This window comes from Myxine glutinosa, chromosome 7, assembly GCF_964187855.1.
Source record: "Myxine glutinosa chromosome 7, kmMyxGlut1.1, whole genome shotgun sequence".
In the NCBI taxonomy this organism is placed as follows: Eukaryota; Metazoa; Chordata; class Myxini; order Myxiniformes; family Myxinidae; genus Myxine; species Myxine glutinosa.
The window spans coordinates 78,717,616-78,733,094 of NC_136267.1; the positions used below are offsets into that span (position 1 = coordinate 78,717,616).

The window sequence follows — 15,479 nt, forward strand, 5'->3', positions numbered from 1 at the left end:
GTTTCCCTGTCTTTTACCACCCGCACTTCCACCAGCGGCCCATATCTGTTGAAGACAGAGGTCAGAACTTCTTCCTCTGTGTTGAAGTTCAGTCCCCCTACAAATAACTTGGAACTTTTGTCGCCATCCCGAGCTGGGGTGGTGTTATTTCCCCTGCGGGGCTCTTTATCCACCCTCGGGTTACCATAAATTTGCCCCGCGGCCAAATCATTCCCGATAATCACAGATACTCCCTGTACAGGAAGCGTGGCTTGTAAACCGACGGTGACCGGTCCTGACACCAAATCGGATTGCAAATGGATGACATGAAGTGGGGCACTAACACAGCCACCGATCCCTTGTAACCGAACACTATCTTGCGGTACTCTTTGACAATGGCAAAATGCCTTCAAGCATTAAGGATTGATGGGCTCCTGTGTCCCTCAAAACCATAACCGGTCTTGGGTTAGTCAAGTCTCCCTTGAGTGAGACCAACCCCTCATAAATAAATGGTTGGTAACTCTTCTGTGGGCGATTTCTTACGCTTGCCATCGCATTCGGAGTGGTAATAGTCGGACTCCGCTCTGGGTTTTCCCTTTTCATGAGGTAACAACTGGACATCAAGTGTCCAGGTTTCTTGCAAAAAGCGCAAGTAGGCCCGGAGGAAAAACTCGTGGTCTGCCTCGGGCCCCCCCAAAAATAAGTTTGTCTTGGGCCCGTAGCCCCCTGATTTCGAACAGTTCGGGTATCAGCGTTGTCCCCATAATCATCTCGAGGCCGCCGCCATGTATTGCCGTTCTCCGCACCTGCTGTTCCACACCTCCCCTGCGGAGATCTAGGCGAGGAGTTAGGTTCATGGACCCCTATCTGGTGTGTTAAGGCATAATCATCTGCCAGGGTGGCTGCGTCCCACAACTTCGGTACTTTCTTTTCCTGCAGGTACACTTTGATGTCCTCGTGGACACACTGTTGAAATTCCTCCACCAGCATCAGGTCACGCAACGCTTCGAAGTCGTTCCCGACTCCTTTTGACTCACACCACCGATCAAACATATTTTCTTTCACTCTAGCAAACTCCACATGGGTCTCACTCTCCCTCTTCCTGGCATTCCTGAATTTTTGCCGGTAAGCTTCCGGAACCAACTCATAGGCTTTGAGGATGTGCTTCTTCAATACCTCATAATCTGCACATTGGTCCATTGGTAGCGCCGAATAAATCTCTTGAGCTTTACCCACCAGCACACTTTGCACTAGTATGGTCCAGGCCTCCTCCGGCCAGTTTAACTGTCGAGCCACTTTCTCAAAGTGTGGAAAAAATTGAGTGACTTCCTTTTCACTGAAGGGTGGAACCAGCCTCACATGTCTGCCCACCTCCCAGGTGTTCTGGCTAGGTGTCGACCCCGTCAGCAAGGGTGGTACCTCTCCCCGTTCTCTCATTACCTCCAGCTCCTTGAATTTAATCTCTTGCTGAAGCGCCAGATCGCGTTCCTTCAACTCCCTTTCGGCTTTTCTCTCCTCTGCTTCGAGTTCCCTGGCAGCTCTCCTCTCCTCTGCTTTTCTCCCTTCTAACCTTTTCTGGAGTTCTCGTTCCACTCTCCTTTCCTCTGCTTGTTTCTCTTCTCTCCTCTCTTCTGCTTTCCTTTCTTCTTCTGCTCTTTCCTTTTCTGCTTTCCTTTCTTCTTCTGCTCTTTCCTTGCTGCTTTCCTTTCTTCTTCTTTGATCCGTTCCTGGCTCAGTAATTGCAACTCCAGTTTCCGGAGCTCAACGTCTTCTGGTTCTTCGGGTAGCCACTCCCAGGCTAACTCGTCCCATGTTCCTAATCCCACCATAGACTGTATCACCGTGGTCTGCAACTCTGCCTTCCTCAAATTAGTTCGGACCTCCAAGTTAAAATGTTTGGCCAATTTCAAGAGGTCCGCTTTTAGTAACGCTCAGAACTGTGCCTCACTAGGAGTTACCGCAAAGTTCTGTGCCACAAACGCCATGGTGACTACTGGTAACACCTGTTAACCTTCACCCCAGAAATTTCCAACAAAGAAAAGCAACTTACTATTATTGCTATTGTTTTTTTTTTGGTTTTTTTGTTGTTGTTGTTTTGTCGACAGAGCAAAACAATTTTGGGAACGTTGGAAAAGTTCCCACTCTTGGGAATTCTTTCCCGGACTAAAATTTAGAAAATTTTATAGATCCCGGACGTAGACCCAATTGCGAATCCGCAAATTGTAATTTGGACGAGCCCCCAATTCTATTACGTGGTCCTCCCGGTAACTACCTGGTCTCGGTGACCCCCGGACCGGGGGAGGCACCCCGCCAGAAAGATATATGATTTATACGCTTTCGTAACGCAATCAATATGAATTCCAGTCAATAAGAAACCCCACACCAAGGATCCGGAGTAATCAATAATATATTCCCCCAAGGAATCAACAACCATCAACAATCAACAATCAATCACTAAGATGGCCATCTTACATATGTGTCCCCCCCTGTCCCCACTCACGACCACTTGGGTCACTGTCCCTTACAATGTCTCTCTTCTCCGCACACGGGCGGTTGAACGAACCCCGGGCGGACGTGCTCCAACGTGCACGTCTCGTACCGGGGACAGCTGCTGCAGTGCACACCTTGCCAAGCAACGGGGCAAAACCAAGCGCGGCTTGCAACGCGTGCGAGGCCCAAGGTGCGACCCGTACGCGTCCTTGTAGACGGTGAGGCGAACTGTGCCGGACGCTTGGTTCCGTGCACGAACCCACGGCGACTTGACGTGTAAATGGGTAATTACACGTCCAGGTAACTCCTCTCGCCAGACGGGCTTTCACACGCAGCGTTCCCCACGCTGCTCAATATCGATACCGCTCTTTTCGGCGCTGGGCAAGGAAAAAGAAGAGAACCGCCGCTTCTCCCGGACCTCGTGTCTTTTCTTCTTCCGTTTCCGGTCTCCTTTTCCCCAGAAGGGCTCCTGACCCTTTAATCACAACAACCTTTAATCGACTACACATTAATAAGCAAAGACCTGAATAGTAATTCACATAAATCCGTAACACAGGTTATTTGAACTCTTGCATGTTCATAAAGCCCAACCTCGTGTTGCAGGCTTTTGAGCTATCAAGGCCGACAACAAAGGATTCCCCAAAGTCTCTCAGAGAAGAGGCCCAGACATTCATATTTCAAGAAAGGATATCACCAGTAGATCTTGCCTTGTGAAAGACATATTGATGGTTAGATAGAAGACTGAGATTCAAGATGCTTGAGGAAATCGTTATTGAAAAGATATTCAATGACTTTGGAAATGGTAGAAGTCAGAGCAATAGGACGGTAGTTGGAAAGGTTTGAATGATCACCCTTCTTTAAAATAGGCATCCTTCCGAAAACCTGCTCTGCTCCACCCTCTGCTGTATCATTTCTCATGCTTCAGATGTGCAGGCAGCAGTCTCTTCCATCTCTGCAGACCTTGATAGAATGCGGAGCTGGTCCAACACAGAGAAAACATCTTTCAACCAGACAAAACCCACACACTTGCGCTGTCTCTCTGAAAGGACCATCTGGCAAACCCTCCAATCTACTTCCTAAACAAACCACTTGGAGAGGTTAAATCACCAACCCTTTGGGCCTCACCATTAACCAGGATCTTATTTGAGCAGACTGTATTTCCAAGATGACTTCCAAAGCCACTAAACGAGAAGATGGGCATCCATCGTCCTGCATGATCGTTTCTTATCCAGTCTGAACCTTTGACAACCTACAAGACCTTCAACATGCAGTTTGATGGAGTACTGCCCTCCCATTTGGCCTGGTACCCCTTCCTCCCACCTTTCTCTTCTTGAGGCCATTGAAAGCAGGTCCTAAAAATAATTTTGATCTCCTACAATGATGCAGAATTTATAGGCCTGTTGCTTTCACAAAGCAGCCAGGTTGAAGATCTCTGTCTTCTCCTGCCTTCTTTTTTTAGTCTTGCATCATCTGCCCTCTCTTGGCTCTGTCATTGTCAGGTTTCTGCAGGGCGTACGGCCTTTCCGTAACCATATTCTTGTTAAACTCGCAAAATCCAGGCTCACTGCTCACTTTCACTCATTTGTTCCTCTTTTCTATCGCATGTGGAACTAACTTCCCCAGTCTGTTCTGTCCCATTCTTCCCCCAGGGGTTCAAGTCAGCTGCTCACTGACATAATTCCAGTTTTGTTGATGCCTCACTTCCTGTGTACCTCACTTCCTGTGTCCTCACTTCCTGTGTTCTGGGATTGTTACTGTATAAAAGCGGGTCAGCCGATGACATGCGGTCTGCCTACGATCCGCTCCATGCTACGTTCTCTCTTAAGGACTTCAAGCCCTGCTTAGGCCTCTTCTTATGCACCTGGCCACCATTGTGTTGATTAAAGCCTACCTAAAGGCCCACTTGTCTTTTCTGCTCTTCTCTGCCACAACACTACCACTACCTCATTTCATCCCACTTGCATACTCATGATATCCTCCACCCGAAATTACCTCAAATGACCCCATTCACAAGCACTACCTTTTTCCAGGTCTTCCACAAGGCTTGACCATGTATAGAACAACAACAAAAGAGTAATTCGCCAGGTAGTGTGAGCTATTGTGGGATACTCCATATCAGTAAATAAAAGACTATTTTTAAGGTCAGCCGACGAAAGATTATTCCCATTTCAAATGTACCACCTTTACAAACTCACACCGTTGTCTACCACATCATTTTCAGATGTTGACACAAAAGGTGATGGCAGTTAATACTAATTTCTGAGATGGACAAAAACTTGCTTCCCAGTATATATTTGTACATTATTGTCCCCAAACAGGAACTAAATATTTAGAGTGAACCTATTTAAAACACCACTTGCCTCACCCTTTCCCCTTTCCATCACCACTGCTTATAAAGCATCTCACTAAGCGCAAGAATCATGGATCCGATTGGGTAACGTGACACCGGAATCACTCAATAGTGCAAAACAAATCAAATTTGAAAATGAAAATTGAAACTCAAAAGTTGAAACCAAAGCGTTCAGAATCATTGGAATCTCCTGCAATGAAGCTGATCGTGAGGGCCTCTCACTCACTCACCACAGGCAGGTAGGTGGTCTTTCTGTCTTCTACCAACTCCTATCCAGCCTTGCTTCCCCAGCTCTGTCTGGGCTCTGTCCCCCAAATATTCCTACAGGTCGCACAAGATCTACCAGCAACCCTCTTCTGGTTAAACTGCCAAAATCAAGACTCTGCTCACCTTCACTCTTTCATTCCTCTTTACTCCTGCCTCTGGAACAAACTCCCTCACTCTCTTCAATCCCACTCCTCCCTCCAGTTCTTTAAAACAGCTGTCCACCACCATCTCTTATCTTACCCCATCCAAAACCTTGATCTTTTCTACCCCCATTAATTCACCCCAGATCCACTTTTTTGAAATACCAACTTCTTTCCTGGAAGTCCTAGCAGTGTCCACGTGTTTTATACCTCTCCCATAAACGCTCCTCCCCCCTTCCCATGCCTCCTCCCCCCAAGCTGTCTCCCTCCCACAGATCTCCCGATGTCTCTGTTCTCTGCGGTTGTACTTGTGTGCTTCCCTCTCTCTCCCCATCTTGTCTCCCACTCCCTTTATTTTATGTTTTGTGTGTCCGTTTTTTTTTGGGGGATTAATGTTAGCTCTTGCACTAGCTTCGATCTTGTATGCAAAAAAAAAGTGCACAAAAATGATTGGACTCTCACAGCTGGTACAGAGCCTTTGGGTCCTTATTTAGTGCAATGATGAGTAATTTCACTCGTTCTGAAGTACCTGAATTTTGTACCACATACACAGGTGCTGAAGTCCAGTACAGTGTTTTAATTCACGTGATACTTGCTCTGTTCCAGTGGTGGAGATCAGTGGATGAGATGGGTACTCCGTATTACTACACAGACAGCGGGCGGACGGAGTGGGAACTGCCTGTGGTATGTCACTTGATTATACTTTGCAACCAATAGATATTACATTTTTAATAATCATTTGTCTTTTTAACAACTGGCAACAGAGTGCTTCATACTTCAATGTGGTTTGATTACCATGGTAGGACTGACTGTTGCCTGCAGTTCTACTGTTTTCAGTAATACTTGATAAACCCTTGATTGTAAACCATTAGCTGATCTCTCATATGGAACTTGAGTTTTACTGAAAAACTAGATTAACTCGTATGGAAATGAAGACAGATGTCAAGGACTTGACATTTGATTATATTCCACTCCAGCATGTTCGGAGTGTTTCATTGCAGTTTAAGCATCTGCCATTGTTGGCCTTACCATTCATAGAATGAGATTGAGTGATTTACAATTGTTTCCAACCCTACAAGTTGTTTGATTGATCTTGGGTTCATTATTACCTTTCAGTAATTATAGGGGAGGAAACGTTTTATTCCATATTTATACTCGGTTGTTGTGGTGCGAGTCCTGTGTTGATTGGCGTCAATCACAATGTAATTATTAAGTGGCATTTGTAATACCAAAGTTGTTTTTGCTCGTGAATTTTTTTTCCCTAAAACAACGGAACCTGTATCCTGCAGTTTGCCCCTCCTGGGAATGACCACTTGATACAGAGGTGGCTGTGAATCGAGAGTCTGTGAATTAATTAATTATTGTTGGTGTTTTATTCTCTGAAATAGGAGAGGGTACTATGATTTATTTGAAATTTTGCCTCATTTATGAGAATATATTAGGTCTTTAGAAAGTTCTAGTTGTTCTTGTTATTTGATGAATTGTAGAATGAATGACTGAATTTAGACTTTAAAGGGTTGCTTTAAGGACAGTTAGCTGGAGTACCCATCTACATGATCTGGTCTACATAAAAATCCCATGGTGTCTTTTGCAAAGAGTTAGGCATGTGATTGCTGATACCATAAACTTATTACAAATTCATGCCCAAATTATCTGCCAACCCATCCTTGTATGCTAATACAACCATCATGAGTTTAGGGAGGCCTTCATTCTGCACTGGACTGAAAACAGGCAACCCAAACGCACTGGACTGAAAAATCGTTCTCCACGCAATCCCAATGCAACAGCCATGAACAGTTGCGCTCCACCTTTTATAGATGTTAGCGAGCTGGCGTGGCATCGTGACGCTTCTCACTATTTCACATTGGTAGATGGGAGCGACTTTCCCCGCATCCCTTTGCGCTCCTCTTTCGGCCATCAGTCTGCACTGGTCCGTACTACAGAGGTTGAGAAGGTTAAAAAACATAAATGGATTCCAATGGGGGGTGGTTTTAGAAATTAAGGTGCGGGAATGTAGGTGCTTATACACATACCTAATGGTGAGGGGGTTGGGGGGGGGAGGCGGCACTGGAAACCTGCTGGAATATACCTCAACACGTGACCTATCATTTCACACAAAAACCAACACTTTTGCTTCACATTTATTAATTAAATATATATTATATCTTGCTCCCTTTAGCTCCTGTGGCCGTTTCTCAACAATAGTCGCACTGATTATCAAATGCCAGAGAGCAGCTGTAATGGATGCTAATCTTGCAACAAAATCTTCAGAGGGCATTTCCTGTTATTAAAAAAAAGAAGGTTTTGTAAGAGATTTGAGGACACTCCTACTCTTTCTGTATTGGGTTAACATTGGCAATCATTTTTGTCCGAGTTGAAATTTTACTCAGGTAGAAATATTTTTGAAAAACTCAATTAGTACATTATCGGTGATGTTCAGTGAGCTGTTTGATAGATTGCGTTGGTGTTTATTAATTGCAGGAGGTTCAGCCTCCAGAACCCACACCTGGCTCTGCTGACCAGGAGGGTGCACACAAGGAGAGTCTGGAAGAGGATAAGCTGCTGAGCAAGGCTGGCTCTCAGAAGTCGAGGTGGAAAGCAGACGTGGAGGAAAAGGTATATTGCATATTGGAGCTTTCTTTTTTTCTCAATTTGTGTGAATATGTTTATGTTCTTTTGCACCCCCATTATCTCCACATAACAAATCTGGCCTGCTTACAGGTTCCTGTGGTGTGCGTCTGTATCTCTGTATCTCTGTGTGTCTGTGTCTATCTTTGTGTCTTTTTCTGTTGTGACCGGGATGGTATAAGAGGGGCAAATGGGGCATTGTGCAGACTCATTATCTCTTTGTACATGTCGCATAATGTCCTGTAATCTTCTCTATGTAGCCTGTGCTGAGAACATTTTTGAGAAAGCCTCCACCATCTCTCTACTATGCGTGTCTCTTTATCTTCCCATCTCTGCACGTTTTTTCTGGATAAAAAGTCAAGGCTCGTGGAAGAGCTAGAGAACATAATGATCCGGACACAACAGAATGAGAGGACAAAATAGAAACTTGGGGAGGGGCGGTAACACGAACAGCATGTTTGAAAAACAAAAAATAGGGAAACTTGGACAAATGAGCGATTAGGCAAGGATGAATGGGGTGGGCGAAATGGATACAGAAACAAACTCCCAGGAAGGAAAAAATAGAAATTTGAAGGTGTGCAGATTGGAGGGATGGGGGGAAGGAAGGGGGAGGGTTAATGGGGATGCAAAATATCAAGACTTTGGATAGGGGATGATCTGATGTTGTGAACAGCTGTCTTGAAAACCTGGAGGGAAGAATGAGAATGAAATTGAAGTGTTATCCATACCCTCCACTTCAATGTCTGATGTTCTGCATGAATGAGATTAATGCATATAAATAAGATAACGCAACCGCGCTAATCATAATAATTGTTGCTTTAATCATTTAAAGTGATCCCAATCTTTCCCTCTTTTGCAAGGCCTCAACTGTGTTATTTACAAGCCCTCAACTGCTTGCCTCTGTAATTGCCAGCCTCGTGTTGGCTTAGCGGTTAGGGTGCCAGCTTGGGATCCTCGGATCCTGGGTTCGAATCCCGGTCGATCGCTGAATTAACGCCAGGGTGGTTGACTCAGCCTGTCATCCTTCCGAGGTCGGCAAATTGAGTACCAGTTCACTGGTAATTCCCTGTGTGTCGCAAGAAGCGACTAACAGGGTTGGCGGCAAGAAGGGCATCCGGCCATAAAACATTGCTTCAAAAACGGGACCAAGGTGCCCGAAAAAGGCCCAAACCCCTGCTCTGTGGGGAAAAATGGCCTCTAAAGGTGGTTGTCTTTTTTTTTTCCCTTTTAAATGAATGAGTCCGCTGGTGGCAGAGGCGGATTAACATTTTTGGGGCCCTGGGCACAAAAAATATTTAGGCCTAAAACATCCCCCCCAAAAACACACATGAAAATTCATTAATACATAGACTCCATTCAATGTTACACTGATAAAGGATACACTAGGACTAGGTACATCTACTAGGAATAGGAATAGCTGATTGGTAATGGAACACACCCCAGCACTTTCATTGGTGTGCTCAGGTACCAAGTTTTTTTTTTGTTTTTTTTGTATACATAGAAGAGGCTCGTGCAAGAGCAAAAACTTTCTTCTGGAGTGCTCGCCAAGTGGTTTTAGTACTCAAGCAAACACTCCAACAAAACAGTTGTTAAGGTACGGCTGGCTTGGCAAGCGATAGCAAGCTGTTTGGTAACTGAACCCACCTAGATGTGCTGAACAGACCGAGAACCCTTTTCTGATTCTGCCGCAAGTGTAATGAAACAAGAGCGATGATCTAACAATGGTGGAGCCGGGCTTGTTTGATACTTTAGTTGAAGATCTGGATCCAGATACTAGAATGTTCTAAGAGCTTCTTCACCATTGAGAGATAGGGCCAAAAACAATATAGAGCATATTTTTCAAGAATTGTGGACGACGTATGACAAAATTAGGTGGATCGGGATCAATTACTTGAGGACGATTGTATGACATTATTTGCCAGTTAAAAATAACATAATTATTAAATATTTTTGACTTCAGGCATGGACAGTCGGTTTGTGAATGACTTGGGTAAATAAAAACGCTGAATGGCAAACGATGAACCAATAAATTCCACATTCCAAAAAATTGAGGCTTAAATGTTGAACATGGTAATTAGTAAGGGCATTTTATGAGATATTTCACAAATCTGTCAACTAAATTGTTACCAAAACATTTCTTCACCAATATGTTTGTAAAGGTGTGTAATAACATGTGTTAAAATGTTGAAGTTCAACTCCCGTGGGAAACCCAGAAAAAAAGCTGTTGAATTCGGGTACCGAAAAATTATTTTCGAGAATTTTTATTTTTTTAAATCGGCCCTTAAGTAACTTATGAGGGGTCAAATAAGGGTTTTTCATGATTCTGAGTTGATTGTTAACATTTATATTTTCACTTTTACATTTACACACAAAGTAGCTTTTATTTCACATACATATATAATACTCAAGAGTTATTTCTCATTCACAATGTCAGAAGTTTCAACAGTCATTGTCTATGTCTTCTTCAGACTCAACAACATCATGACTGCAGTTTCTTTCCTTCATGAGTTGACAGTACAGCCGTGCGCCCTTGGCATACTGATGATGGCCTGCAGCGGCAAAGATGTGAAGCATCTTGGTAACAATGCAGGACAGATGCCCATTGTGGTCTGCAAGTCGCTCGGTTCTGATAAAGACCTTGATCACATCTACCATGTGGTGGTACTCCACCCAGAGTGCAGGTGTTCTTCCTCCTTTTGCGAGTCGTTTGAAGGTTTCTTCAAACCTTTGCTCAAACACTGGCACGACTGGGTCTGAGTGTCTGGCTCCCATCTTCCCATCAGCCACCTTCTCCATGAAGGTCTTCATGTCACCACGCTCCTCCTCAGTGAAGGCAAGTTTCATGATGTGTTGATAGATGGCTGCATCGATGAGGAGGTGAACACGGATTGCCTTGTCAAAACATCCTCCATCCATGATGTGGGTGGCTGTCGTACTTCCAGGATAGATCAACTGGATCACATCTAGTAGTCCAGAATCTTCCATGATGTTACCCATTGATCCAAGATAAGACTTCAGCAGGTGAAAACCACCCAACCTTGGAATGACGGGTAGATTTGCCTGCTTTATTATATTCACAGCCTTCAGCCAAATCGGAAGATCAAAGGTCACTATAGCGACCCCAGCGTGCCGTATGCACTCTTTCAGAGTGGTGAAGATGGTGTTGAGGTCATTAGGGTCTCCTTAAATAACTGGGAGGAACTCGATCTGTGTGCTCTGCTTTGCATCATTAGCATGGATTCTCTTCATCCAGCCATTCCAGTTGGAGTGTGGGAACTCAGGATCGTTGGCTTTGATCACCCACCCCACTGCCCAGAGTGTGTCACCTGGAGTGAGGAGTGGCTGATCATGAGCCGGGGAGGAGGAAAGCTCAGCGAGGGGGAGAAACATGATCGCGTTCGTTCCTATCTGTTTCCTGTTCGTAAATGGAATAATCTTTACTTCAGTTCCTCTCAGGATCTTAGCTTTGTCGAGTGCCTTCAACTTCACCCGGGGGAAAGCTGCTGTTTGTGGATCTGGCAAAGGTGGTGCCGGAGAGGTGACTTCGATCCAACCCATTGAGTGAAAGGGAGTGTTTCCGTGAATAGAGACAATGTTTAAATCTATATTGTCTCCAACAAACTGAGTGACTGCATTGTTTGTTTCCCCAACCTCCATAAAGACCACCTGATCATTACTTGACAATTCACTTTCACTGGCTGGCACTTTGGCTGTCATCACTGATTGATCCTCAAGCGCAGCATCAACCGCAACCTCATCATTGATCTGTTCATCGGTTTCCTCCACAATGGTGTCAAGAGTGCCAGAAGTATCTGGAACATCATCTCCACTCCTACTATTAAGGAAGCAGTATTTGTAGTTTTGTGTCTCCGTGTAAGACTCAGTGTATCCCAGCCGGTGGAACTTGTTGAGCATCCATTTTGACCCAAATCTATGATCAAGTTGTATGGCAAGCCCCATTTGGTGTGGCAATACTCCAGACCGAGGTCGACAGGCCTTAATAAAATTCTGCCCCCAAACGGCAACTCTTTCGTCTGTCTTGACAATCGGTCTCAAGAACATCTGAAGGCTTGCAGGAACAAGTGTCAGCTGACTATCGATGTCAGTCATACTGTGTGTGGTGGGGTATGACTTTGGACCTAAATCAATCAAGGCAATATCATTGGATATGAACTTGAGTGCCGTCTTTATGATCTGAGTCTTCTCATCTCCATGGTCAAGATTAGCATGATGCGCTCGCAGAATATTGTCGGTGCCATCTTTGAGACAGAGTACATCTGCCCTTCTTTCCTGTGTTGTGAAATACAAGGTGTCTTCGTATTTCTCTAGAAGTTTTATCTTTAGCCAATGCTTTGAATAAGAAAGGCTCTTCTCTGGTGACTGATCAAACTCCTGCAGCTTTTCATGGACTTGGTCCATGTTCATTACCCCATGCTCTAATTCTGAGTCTAACCATTCGCAGAATTCAATAAAAACTGCCTCTCGCTCCTCATCAATACTCCTCTGTCCTCTCTTCCTTTTTCCTTCCTCATCAGTCTTGGACAAACTGTCACCTCTCGCAAACATAAGTTTGCATCGCAAATGGTACAGTGTTTCTTCTGCTACCAAGTCGTTGATCCCTTCCAGGCGTCCAGTGACTTCAGTGCCCCAGTCATCCCCGCGACTCCGTGCTGTCTTCAGCAAGCTTGCCTTCAGTGTATCTGCAGTCAAATTATCTGGCACTCTGTATTTCTTTCTAGCTTGTGCTGGATTATTTTTGTAGAGCTGGGCTGGTTGGTTGCAAAGAATGCATACATCCTTATACAGGAGGTCAACTGACTGTGATCTTCTAGAACTGCAGCCAGTTGATGAACTGAACTCACAAGTAGTGCGTCTTCTCTTCAACTTTGATGACTCTTTCTCTGCCTTTGATGCTTGAGCTGACTTCTTGGTGGTTGCAACAAAGTTGTTGTACAGATCATTTTTACACTTCTGGTGGTACCTCAGTTTTCCTTCCTTTTGAGCCTCCTTCATACGTTCCACAACAGTAACATTTTCGACAGTTTCTGCTTGTTTCAATAAAGTTGAGTATCCCTTTGGAGTTGCCTGTATGAGCCTTTCAGCTGGTGTATCCGAGCATGCACAGATGAAGCAATTGAGCACAGGTGGAGTAACGTCTTCATCCATATTGCTAGACTCCATGTCCTGCAAAGTAGAAAATGAGATATATTTAGAAATTATTTTTCCACAAAGGAGTGTCTGTGGTGAAATATAAATGTTAACAATCAACTCAGAATCATGAAAAACCCTTATTTGACCCCTCATAAGTTACTTAAGGGCCGATTAAAAAAAATAAAAATTCTCGAAAATAATTTTTCGGTACCCGAATTCAACAGCTTTTTTTCTGGGTTTCCCACGGGAGTTGACCTTCAACATTTTAACACATGTTATTACACACCTTTACAAACATATTGGTGAAGAAATTTTTTGGTAACAATTTAGTTAACAGATTTCCATATGTTTCCTTTACTAAATAACATCAGTTGGGCATTCCATCTGAGCAGTGATTTCTGATGCACCAATAAATAGTTGGACTTCATGGTTGTGAAGCATGTTCTTCATCCACTAAGTAAGTGTATTTTGTGGTGTCTAATTTTTCACAATGTATACGTCCATAATTTCTACACATTGGACATGGATTAATGTGGACAATTGCAACCGGACATGGTCTGCCATGCTAATGAAATATGTTGCTTCGCTTTGACTCAACCTGGCTCCAGCACAGACATTTCCAGTGATCTCTAGTGGAAACGAGAGTTTCGGCCCAACAGCTTGATCTAAACTTCCTCAAACGAGTAGAACAACGTTTGGACACCTTGAGAGGAGTCGCTTGTTTGGGGTTTTTTTTTCACCGTTTAGGTTTATTGCACCTGCCTTCTTAAGCTACAATAATAAATATATCCCTATGATGAAATATTAAACAAAACGGGAACTAGTAAGCTACAATCTGGAAGCTGGCTCGACTCTACTTACCATAGAACAGAGTTCCTGCTCGATTGTTAATTATGCAATCATTGGAAATCAGTGTTAGAGTAACCGAACAACAAATGTGTACTCCCTGTGATTTGTTGTTCGGTCGATTCAGTCTGACATCACTGGTGATGTTTTTGATTGTGCAAATGAGGCCTTGGCTACAAAGTTAAAGGCGGCAAAAAGGGTTGGCGTCAGGAAGGGCATCCGGCCGTAAAACATTGCTTCAAAAAGGGGACCGAAAAACAACAACAACCACAGTTCCCGAAAAAGGCCAACCCCCGCTTGCGGGGAAAAATGGCCTCTAAAGGTGGTTTTTGTCTATGGTAAGCTATGATTTAATCTGTGTAATGTTACAAAACAAATCCAGGTCACTCTAATCTCATCGATTTGACCCTGGACTGCTGTTATGAGCAGATTGGGGTTAGGGTTGGGGGAATGCAAGGTTACCTTTGTTTGCAACTTTTGGGTTTGTGTGATGCAATGTTGTTGCATTCCGGTTTCTGCTGCAAAGCATTTGTACAGAAGGAATATAAATGCAGTCAGCACAAGATGCTGAACACACTAGAGTAAAATGGCTCCACTAACTATTGCAAATGCCTCGTCGGGCAAAGCTCAGATCCAACGTCTTGGCCACGAAGTGGGTGTCGCCTGGAAATATGCAGGCAAAGGGTTAAATACCCTGAGTGTAATGGGGTGTGGGCATAGTGGGATTGAGTGGGGGAGGCGGGGGTTGAGGTGGTGGGGAAATCTTGTGCCTGTGATAGATAGGGACCACGTCTTCCCCCATTTCCCCTGGTATGCAACACCTGGCATGTGCTGCTTGCATAGGCCTGAATGAAGTTTACTTTGTGGTCAGAGCTCCAAACCTGAGCCCTACGCTACCAGGAATTTGCTAGAATTGGTGGTGCCTTTTTATTCTTGCTTGTAATTTTCTCTCCGAGGAGCATTTCCGCATTTCATGGGGGGAGGCGGCAAACAGACATTAGCCTATTTATATGTATGTATGTATGTATATATATATGTATGAAAAAAAAAATATATATATATATATATATATATATATACATATGTATGTATATGTATGTATATGTATGTATATATATATATATATATATATATATATATATATATATATATATATATATATATATATATATATATATATATATATATATATATATATATAGTCCTCATAGTCCTCATTATATATATATATATATATATATATTCCTTATTCCTCAACATTCGGATTTTCTAAGCTCCAACCCCCGCGATTCATTGGAATAGTCGAGAAAACTCTCCTGGTGAACTTTTTTTTCCAATCGGACAACATTTACCCCCTCCCTCATCGACCTTGAAGTTTCACCCTGAGGAATAAAAACAACAATCCTTGAAAAAAAAATTTTGTGCCATTTATTCCCAAAATGTTAGCTTATAACACACAACATACAGTATTTTATAAATGGTTACCTCATTACACAGTTAAATGTATTAAACTATAACAAAAATCTTAAGCAAAATCTCCCACAAGGCTCCTAGGCCCGTCCGACTTAGTGCTCCTGCTCCTGCTGGGCCGCCACACCAGCAGCCACGGTCTTCTTTCTGGAGTCCGG

The 15,479-nt window shown here is 43.7% G+C and overlaps 1 protein-coding gene across 7 annotated transcripts in view; it reads left to right on the forward strand.

Annotated features, from left to right (window-relative positions):
• Positions 1-15,479, forward strand: part of LOC137416826 (rho GTPase-activating protein 15) — a 186,635-nt gene that overhangs the window by 122,021 nt on the left and 49,135 nt on the right. For all 7 annotated transcript variants that reach the window (XM_078781893.1, XM_078781895.1, XM_078781896.1 and 4 more), the window contains 2 exons: positions 5,833-5,910; positions 7,708-7,842. In XM_078781893.1, coding sequence (XP_078638019.1) covers positions 5,833-5,910; positions 7,708-7,842 — 213 coding nt within the window. The remainder of the gene's footprint in view (positions 1-5,832; positions 5,911-7,707; positions 7,843-15,479) is intronic.